Source organism: Lepeophtheirus salmonis, chromosome 7 (genome assembly GCF_016086655.4).
Source record: "Lepeophtheirus salmonis chromosome 7, UVic_Lsal_1.4, whole genome shotgun sequence".
In the NCBI taxonomy this organism is placed as follows: Eukaryota; Metazoa; Arthropoda; class Copepoda; order Siphonostomatoida; family Caligidae; genus Lepeophtheirus; species Lepeophtheirus salmonis.
In genome coordinates this window covers 39984898-39995237 of record NC_052137.2, presented here as the reverse complement: position 1 = coordinate 39995237, position 10340 = coordinate 39984898, and the positions used below count along the sequence as shown (strand labels likewise).

The following is a 10340-nucleotide window of genomic DNA, read 5'->3' as shown; positions in this document are numbered from 1 at the left end:
TTATTTGATACCCAATTTTCTGCAATGGTGATACACTCATTTTCAGAGATACTATTTGAAAAATGATTTGGCTTCATGCCCCCTATCTCCCCTTTCGCCCACTGCAACCAATCCTGCATTAGAAGAAAGAATAATGCGTGTGTATTAAATTTTGATATATATATATATACAGTACGTCCAACGGACTTTTCCTTCTCCAATAAGTATACCTGTGCTAGGGACTTGTTTCTTTGGAATCATAGAGAGGAAAAATGCCTATTGTACATCCTAGAAGATAATGACTCATTCTCTCATGATATTGTTTTAACGGTTATTCATCTTTGTGTTTTCAAGGAATTTTTGCGAGGGACTATGATCGTTAGTAGCTTTTGTATTTCTCGCGAATTGGGGAACCTGACGTCATCGAAAAAAACACCAAAATTTCAGGTAATATTCCTTATGAATCAATACGGATAATCCATGGAAAATTCCTGGGGTTTTCCACCATATTGAGACCAAAATATATATTGTGAAGCTACAGGGAGATAGATACCTTAGTAGTCTGGATCATTAATGAACCTCCTAGTAATAAATACCACACATATGTAGAATAATAAGTATGTGCTCTTTCATTTGACGACTGACACGCTGTATGATGTATGGTAGAATAAAAAACTGTGGGTTTCCTTCCAAACGTAAGTGTGCGTGTATATTTCTTTGGCGTAGCGGTTATTAACATTCTAATGCTAATTTGTGATAGAAGAATTAGTTAGTTGGAGTCATTTCTCGAGTGCGTTTCTCGACGGTTGTCCAAGTGTGTTACTATTTGTTTTTTTTCAAATAATTTAGTCAAAAATATCTGGAAGCCCATGGTAATGTATATTTAACATATTTATATTGTAAATCTTTGAATAAATGAAATATAACACCTATACGTTAAATGTATAAGACCGTTCCCTCCCTTTTCAATAGACAATAATATTATGTAGGTTCTTGTAGACTTTGTATCTTCATATTCATTCTTTTATAGGTGTGCCGTTACCTACTACTACAGGTTATTATTTCAGAATAAATGAAAGGCAACTTGTTGACTTGGTAACAGTCGCAGTGCTTCCAATAAATGATGAAAAGAGATTCTTTGTTTCATTATATTCATCACTCGAAAGAAAAATTCAATGTTTTTTTATGAGTTGCTTGTAAAAAAAAAAAAAATATGAACCTCCCCCTCCTTCAGAGAACTATGGGGTTTTCTGCACATGTTTTTTCAATTAAAGAATGTTCTGGAATATAATAATAATATCCTTGTTCTGTTCTCATTATTTTGTACTTTCAAAAAATAATCACTCCATAGGCTAGACAGGGAGTGGTTCAAGAAGCTATTGACATGCATATTCTTATTTTATGAGGAAAATACAGTTTTTTAAGTATTAAACCTCAACAATAAATCAATTTATATATTTATTTAAATAGTTATCTATTTGGCATTGAGTTTTAAGTTAATTAGTTATTCTGAAGAATTGCCCAACTAACTACTGATTATCAATTTCTTTATTAGGGGAAAGGTTGCGAGATGGAGACCAGATAACCTCGTAGGAATGTGATTTAGTGATAAGTAGATATACCTGGGAACTGTGGTAGAGTTAGTGGCGAAGTGTATGATTCAACCTTAACAACATAAATCATTTAGTCCTGCTCTTTTCTTTTTCCAATTTACAAATACCTACAAGGTCATTTGTCCCTGGTTTGAAAAGAAATCTGTGTATTAGTCTAAGAAATGAAACATTTTATGCGGAAGGAATTAATCATGTATCATCGTACATGGATCACCTATAAACACCACGTATATAAATGCTTATTAGATACTGATTTTTTTTTTTATGTAGTCTTCATTACTACTTCTTTTGATATTTCTTTAACTGACATTTTGAAGAGTGTTTTTTATTTTCATTATATATGCCTGAGGAAGAGGAACAGTTTTATAATAATTCATTTGTAAAATCTGATTAGATTCTTCTAGGACCTGCTAAAAAATAATTAAAATAGTGAAAAAGTACCTATTTGTGTGCAATATAGATTTATATTTGTCAAATTCAACTTCCTATAATTTTGATATGATTATATTGTTTTGCTTGATACTAATTCGTTTAAACTTCCTAGTTTATAATTGTGTGTTTTTATTTCAGATGATTGGAGTACTTGTATTATTGTGCCTATCTCTCAGCGTTTCTTCGGAAATTATTAAAGTTGGTGATATCATCACAAAGGGTCATGGTGTCAAGGGTACTATATCAATCTATAACTCATCAACCATTGTTGTAGATAATTTTGAATATGATGGAGGTGCTCCTGATGCCTTTTTTATGGTTGGTGACTCTGAAAAGCCAGGAGAGGGTGGAACTATTCTTCCCTATCCATTTGAGGGTAAATTTTACGAGTACAATGATCCCGACACTCCCATCATTGAAGGAGTTCATACTGGAAGCAAGATTGTGTTGACCCTTCCATCTGATAACGATGTCTCAGACTACAAGTGGTTTTCCGTTTGGTGTCGTGCCTACAACATTAACTTTGGAGATGTCTATTTCCCAGAAAGTTTGGAAGTAGCTGAAGGAGAGTCCGAACCAGAGGCTGAAATTCCATCTCCCATTGCTCCTATTAGCAATGATATCAGTGGTCACAAAGATCATGAATATCATCATGGAGATCATAGTGAGGCTGAATCTCATGCTGAAGATGAACCTCTTCCGGGTTCTGCATCATTCATTTGTCCATCTGTCATTAGTCTCTCGATAACATCTCTAATTTTTCTTCTGTGTCAATTATGATTTTTATAATGTTCCATATTATTGATGTATTTAAAGAGGTAGATGTTTAATTATTATTTTCAAAGTTATGTACCGGTAATTTTTTTATTTTTTTTTCAAGGATCATACTTATCAGTATGAATAGATATTATAATTGTGGTGTTTTTTTTTTCTGTCCTAATAAAAAAGTATTTTTATTAAGTGAGAATTATTCATACGGTTAATTATATCTATTTATCATGTATTCTTAAAGAAAACTCTATTTCTTTCCTTCAAAAACTATATAATTAATACGAAGTGTACTGTTACTTATGCTGTGCCCATCCTTATTTAGAACTGAATATTATAGTCTCTTATAGTTTAGTCTCGGTCCGATCCAGTTCAGTCATAAAAACTTCAGCCAACTTTATTTCTTCTTTTTCAATCAGTTCTTGTACTGACAGTCTTAAGGACCGGCCCTAAGTCAATGAAGCAGCTATACATAAGTTTTTGGAGTGAATGCTTCTCGACGGAGGCCCTAAGGTCATCCAAATTTCACTGAGGGTAGGACAGGATCTCTTCTTGCCTACACCCCAAATGGCATAATCGAGGGGTAAGAGTGTGGGGAGAAGGGTGGTCAAACCGACCATTATGCTTTAAACAAGTCAATAATTTATGGTCTCTCTTAATCTGGTTTGTCCTTGGTTACTTTTGAAAGTAGTTGCCTATGTCGTCGTACATAGGAGGTAGTGATGGGACGATTAAAGATTAAGTTTAAAAGAAATGTGACTTTTTAAAAAAAACGTTTTTTTCAATTGAATATATTTTCTTATTTTATGCCCGAGAACACCTATACCAGGGGATGCATTCATGCACTACTTCCTTACAGTACCTACAACACGAACGATGGAAGGGGTTCTCGGGCTTGCAGCCACCCAATCGGAGCTTCTTCAGATGCAAGAGCATTTAAGATATCTGCACGATTGTTTCCTCTACTAAATTCACGAATGAAATTAGATTATGGGGAATTATGAGTTTAGTAGTGACCATTGGTGTACTTTGAACGATCAGATTATCAGATTATCATGGTGATGTATATATGTATTGTATGATACATTTTAATATATAATGTTGCTGTAGGATTAATATCTAGTTGATTCTAGGGAAAAAAAGTTCTTGGTAAATAAAAGAGAGAGAGAAAAAAAGATAGGAAGAATAATTAGAAAGAGAAAGTGGTGAGGCAGATTTTAGTAAATGTGCCCTGGGGGACTATAGCTCCTCTAGACCCCCTCCGCAGACGCCCCTGTTTCTAATCGCTAAACGTACTTTTTTCTTTACAAAGAAACCTTCTTTATTTATAGAAAATAAGGAGGAATGTCATCATGAGTAATGTATGGCACGTAGAAAATGTATTTTCAATTATTCCAATCCCTTTCTTGTGTAATCCATGGCACAAGGATATCCATATTTTTCTCTCATAATTTCCTTCAAAAAAATACTAAAAATTATATGGTAGTCAACTGTGAACATCAAAGACTCTTCCCAATTTATTTTTTAATCATATTTCTACTACTGAATAAAGAATATTTATGGACGATCGTAAATTATCATGTTAGTAGAATATCAGCGTGTTCATTTGTAGCTTCTCTTCTTCGGATAATATGAAATCAGTTTTCTTTTCCCCCTTGCTTCTAAATCTCCTTCCTTTTTGTATCAGGGGTGGCGTTATCATAAAATTTTACGATACATTTCATTGTCAGCTGCCGATTTGTCTTCCCTGTACCTAGCATGAGAGTATCCCAAAAACATCAACAACTCCTCTATATTAATATATATATTCAAGGTTAATAGAAATCCATATGTAGACCATCATGTAATCGGGCATGCTAGAATTTTCAATCTGATGTATTGTACTGACTGCGGCGTAAGACAGACGGATTTTTGAAAAAACATGCAACCACTCATACTCTATGACGTCACTATTGTTACAATTTACAATTTAATGTATTGTTCCGCTTTCTGGGTAAGAAAAACAGATTTTGACAAAACACACAACCACCCATCTACTATGATGTCAATATTAAAAGAGTGGTGGAAGTCAAACATCAGTCGTACACGTCTTATGGTATAACTAAAGATGGACTGTTTGGTCCTTATCAACTGTTGATTTTATAAATATCTCCCTGACGTATAGCTTTTCAGTAACTCGCAACCTTGATTAACAAAATGGAGAAGACAGAAACACATATAGTAGCTCTGGTCTTCTTTATTTTTTTTATTGTCAATTACTACTTGACTTTCTTGGTCATACTGTAAAGTCATGAGGGATAACACCTCTGGCCGACAAGGTCAAAATAATTCAATCTTATCCCTTTCCGTCCAATATTGCAAAAGCCTAAGAATTCATAGAGTTCTTAACATTTTATCATCGCTTTGTTCCTGGTAGTTTAACTTTTACGACCTTTTTTTCAACTGCTTCCGACTTCTCAATTTGTTTTTATTCGTCGTGGGCATGTTCATAAAAGTCTACAGTGTCCTTATTAAGACCCTTTTAAAGTTATACAAATATTGCGATATTCAACAGATTTCCCGAGTGGAACAGATCTCCATTGACAGATTAAAGACCGGAATAGTTCCAGATGCCGAGTAGAACGGATCTCCATCGACAGATTAAAGACTGGAATAGTTCCAGATGACGCTATATTAGTTTTTCCTCTGCCCCGAGGAAGGCCAAAAAATCCTTCATCCTTCATCCCTACCATCGGAATTTCTTCGACGAGAAATTTTATCAAGAGGGTGTAAACAATAAATGTTAGTTTTACTTCATATAACTTTGTTTATAGCTTTCTGTTTCTAAAAAATTATTGAATGTTTATGTGCTAACAATACTAATTAATATCTTAACAACTAACTGTTGTTTTAATATTCATTAGTGCTACATTTCAAGGAGCAGCACGCTCTTTATTACTTATTATTTAGTATGATTCTTCATGAGGAAGAGGTGTACGTATGTGGGGACCTCTTTATATACCCGGTAGCGCCCTCTATACAGATGAAGAATAATCAATCAGAGGGTTTTATAATAATATACGATAAACAGGTTAATAATAAAAGTCATTAAAATATACATGTCGAGCGGAAAAAATATCCCTAAAATTATAATATTTTCACTGCACTCATGATATTTTATTGTAGAAGGTTATTTTTTTATAGCAGTAATTCATTTTCTCCCCAAAAATCACTTATAACAGACAGCTGATATTAACAAGGGTCTCAACCCATTACATGCAATAATTATTTAGGAACGTTAGAAACAATTCCGGGATAACGTTTTTACGGTACTAAGAACAATGCCGTGGGAAAAATTGCCAGTTAGGAAAATTCCCCGTATTTCGTTCAAACTTTATTATAAATAACAATACATTATCATTTCGCTTAATATTAGTTGTTATGACAAATATCTAAACATATTTGTTTGTTCCATCCCTCAAGGGACTACCTTCAAGACTAGCCTAATATTTAATGACATGATATTGGAATACCTAATTATCATACAATTAAAACGAGTAATATTACTGCAATACAATTTCCTTGCATTTTTTAAAAATTCAATCCAATCTTATAAGAAATGGATCGAGAGGAATTGTGAGGAGGCTGGGGAGGGGGAGAGGGGGGGGATAAATAGCTTAGGGCCTCTTAAAATATGGTTGAATACCCTCTGCCTTCGGATTGGACGGGGGTAGTGTGGGATTGCTAAAAACTACCACCAATTCATCCAAAGAACCCCTCTAATTCTTAATAATAGTTCCAAGCCTCGGTTACGCGGGGTACTTGGGTGTACCGCGGGATCCAAGTATGTGATGCTTTGGTATTGGCTCTTCAGGATCCAGAGGTACTCAAAAGTATCCCGAGCAAACTGAGGGATTTGAACTATTTTTTGATATTACAGGGGTTCCGTGGATGTATGTGATGTAGTGGTTTTTAACTATCCCACATAACCCCCTTGGACCCCTTCAGTCCGTGGGCTTTGAACTAGTTGGTGGTATTAAAGGGGTTCCTTGACATATGACTCAAATACATATGAGAGTTATACTTATTAAAAAAAAAAAAAACTCTCAAAAGATCCTTGGGGCCCCGATAGGAGGCGGTTAGTTAATTAACCTATCGCCAGTATCAGTAGCATTTAGATTTAAGAAGAAATATTTGATTTGGATGCATATTTGTAATTACATTATTGTATTCAATCTTAAAATCTTCAAAAATTAAATGAATATATCTAGATATGTATTTACATTAATATTACTTCAAGAAAAAATATCATAAATACTAGAATAATTTCATTTATTTGTGATAATTATAGACGTAAATAGGATGTTGTCCAATAACACATCAGAAATAACCAAATTTAGCATTTCCCTTACTCATCGTACTTTTGCAACGTCTTAACTGTGGGGTAGATCTAATAAGTGGAAGCCCATTGTCACCTCTCAAGCTTTTGCAAGCTGCTTTTCTAAAAAAATATTAGCTACCATATCAATAAGACGGATAAACTATGAACAAGACAGATATATTCTCTCTTTCTGCAGCTTTCATGAGTCGTCAAATTTGAACAGCAAAAACAATATTAACCTGTTAAATATAGACACCCACTTCTTCCTTCATCTCATTATCCTTCCATAGATAGCTGTTATTGCAAACAGGAGATCAAATCTTTCTATTACTCTGTTATAATTAGAAATTCGATCAGGGAATGTCAGGTTCATATACTTTTTTTTAACTGTATTCTACTCTCTTGCCTTAAAAATAGTTTTAGAAAACGCTTTTAAACTATCTCTAAAATTTCATTAACAGTCAGATATTTCCTATGAAAATAAAACATTCTTATGAATCACTATGCTTAACCTACTGGCGAAAAGTAATTTTTTAACCATTTCCTTTCAAATTGAAATAAAACTGTAAAAAAAAAATGATCGAAAATGATTAAAAATTGAATCCAAACAACATCAAGAATCACAAAAACATTTCCAAATAAAATTTAATATGTAGACTTTGTCCTTCACGATATATTTGCCTTTTTATGGAAGCCATCCGTTTGATTTGAATTTCACTCTCGATTTGAGCTAGAATCTTGAGTCATTTTGCAGCCCGCTAAATAATCTATATTTTTTTTAAATATAATATTGAGGGCAAAGTAATCCAGACGAAAGATAAACAAAAATTAATTAATAAAAGTTCCATGTAGAATAAAATATTCGTACTTATATGTTTGGAAGGGGATAATTCAGTAGTGCCATATGTCTGGCTTCTATCTTCTCCTAGTGTTCTTAAACAAATTCCATCACTCTGGCCATGCCTTGTCCACGTTGGGTTTTTTTATCAACCGTCAATCTGAACATTTTGTAGCTGACCTTCTGTATTTTAATTTTTCCTAACTGCTAATTATTATTTGGAGAATATCTATTAATTGTTATTTACAATTAATAGACACAAAGGTTCTTTATATTACATATAATCATTTCTTCCTATTCATACAATTAAATCGGCCAAATGAATAGGAATGTAAATTGTACAAAATTCCACAACACAAGACAAAAAATAATAGGATTTTCTCAAGTTTCATTCAACAACGTACTTTTTTCGCTCGTAAAAATGTCCAATTTTGTGACTACAAACTACGATGCGGATTTTCTGTTACCAATTGAAGAAAAACAATTCTCAAGCCCATCAAATGCTTGTGGAAGCTTACGGTAGACATGCTTTAAGCAGAGAAAAGTACTTCAGATAGTTTAAAAAATTCCAAAGTCGTGATTTTGACTTGAGAAATGAAGAGCCCGGCGTTGCACGATGAAGATGATAGCCAAACGCAAGAACAGCTCGCACAATAATTGGGTGTTATCCGTCGGACAAAAAGGAACAAATATAAAGACAGGTAACATAAGGTAATTTCCCTTCATGACAACGCACCACTCTATAGCCACCGCCAGTATTTTGAATCTTACCACTGGGAACCTCTTGCTCATGCAGCTTAATCACCGGACCTGGCGCCTTCCAATTATCACTAGTTTGCATCGATGGGCCACGCACTCAATGATTTACACTTCGATTCTCATGTTGAAGTCAAAAAAATGGATCGATGGCTGGTTTGGAGCCAAAGACGAACAATTTTTTGGAAAGGCATCCATAAATTGCCTCAAAGATGGGGAAAATGTGTGGCTAGCGAAGGTACATACTTTGAAAATTAAACTTGTACCATTTTTTTACAATAAACGTTCAATTTTTTTAAAGGCTCATTTCATAGGCGTATACCTCTTACATATAGATATTATTGTTGTAAGAGTGCGAAGAGAAGGCGGGAGCGAGACATACGGTACTACATAATTAAGAGTCTTAATAATATCCGCTGTTTGATAAAGGATTTTGTTGCTAGAAAATGAATTACTGTTGTAAAGAGTAGAACTTTCTACATTTAAACAATATTAATGGAGGAAAAATATTATAATTTTATTTAAATTCATATATATTATCTTTATCACGTATTTTTAAAACAATTTACAACAAAGATTGGCGAAGTTCACCTTTAGAGGGAGATGTGAACACCACCACAACATATTACATAATGAACTAAAAAGAAGATAAACTACACGCAATGACCTTTTTTTTGTTTATAATCACTTAACTTAGTCTAATCTTTAAACAAATCCCTTCTTTAGTTGTGCTATCCTTATGCTCCGTTTTCATAAGGACAGAATACAGCATTAACCATGCAAAGTTTTAATTTTTCTGTGATAAATGTCAGTAATGATTCGTTGACCACAGCAGGTGGTTTCATGGCGCTAATCCTGGTAAATACAGCGCACACTCAGATTAATGATCGTACTTTGCACTGGACATGGTGCTAAATCCGGATTTTTTTTTTTTTAATATTGTTAAGAGTTCAAATTTTGATATGAGACAGAAAAATTGGTGGGAGACATTGGGTTTAGGCTGAAATATTATAAAATAACTCTAAAACCATCTCCTAAAACATGCTAAGAATTTGAAATTTCATAGTTTTTATTCGATTTTCTGAATTTGCCTCCCAAAAACATATATCTCATGAATTTAATCATTTTTAAGCTTCTTGTTCTTAAAGCTGAAAGTCATCAGAAACGCAGGCATGCTCCAGTGAGAATCCCTAGGCACGTTCTATGAAAATAGTATTTTGTCTATATAGAAAATATAGTATCGAATGAATCCAATTTTAAACAAAAAAATAATGTGATTATTATGGATGTAGTAAAAATAATCCCCTTTTCCCCCCAATAAATGGCTTAAGTAATGTGTATCTCGTGTTGTATAAGTGCATATCGGTTTACGTTAGATGGTGTTAAGGAGATAAGTTTTCGTACTGAAAAAACTTTTTAATGCTATTGATACTGTAACTTCTAATCTCGCACCCTCAAAAATGTGGACAATGTAATAGAAGTTGTCGAATGTGACCATAAGGCAAACTGTTTTAATTGCCAAAGAAATTCACGTTAATTAGGAAAAATTACAGAGTTCATTTTACTACAACTGATATTTTGTTTTGGAACACTC

The 10340-nt window shown here is 33.5% G+C and overlaps 1 protein-coding gene across 3 annotated transcripts; it reads left to right on the top strand.

Annotated features, from left to right (window-relative positions):
- Nucleotides 1-262: 262 nt before the first annotated feature.
- LOC121121558 (protein Skeletor, isoforms B/C) lies at nucleotides 263-2984 on the top strand. 3 transcript variants are annotated; one of them, XM_040716515.2, is made up of 2 exons: nucleotides 263-426; nucleotides 2163-2984. In XM_040716515.2, exons 1-2 carry the CDS (start codon nucleotides 352-354, stop codon nucleotides 2802-2804), a joined length of 717 nt encoding a protein of 238 aa, XP_040572449.1. In that variant the 5' UTR covers nucleotides 263-351; the 3' UTR covers nucleotides 2805-2984. The 3 variants fall into 3 exon arrangements, with proteins under 3 accessions (XP_040572449.1, XP_040572451.1, XP_040572450.1); XM_040716517.2 differs by lacking the exon at nucleotides 263-426 and adding an exon at nucleotides 549-674; XM_040716516.2 differs by lacking the exon at nucleotides 263-426 and adding an exon at nucleotides 692-851.
- The last annotated feature ends 7356 nt before the right edge of the window (nucleotides 2985-10340 follow it).

Coding starts and splice junctions, on each gene's coding strand:
- LOC121121558 (XM_040716515.2), top strand. CDS start 352: ATGATCGTTAGTAGCTTTTGTATTTCTCGCGAATTGGGGAACCTGACG. Junction 427..2,162: donor AAAAAACACCAAAATTTCAG/GTAATATTCCTT, acceptor TTTTTATTTCAG/ATGATTGGAGTACTTGTATT.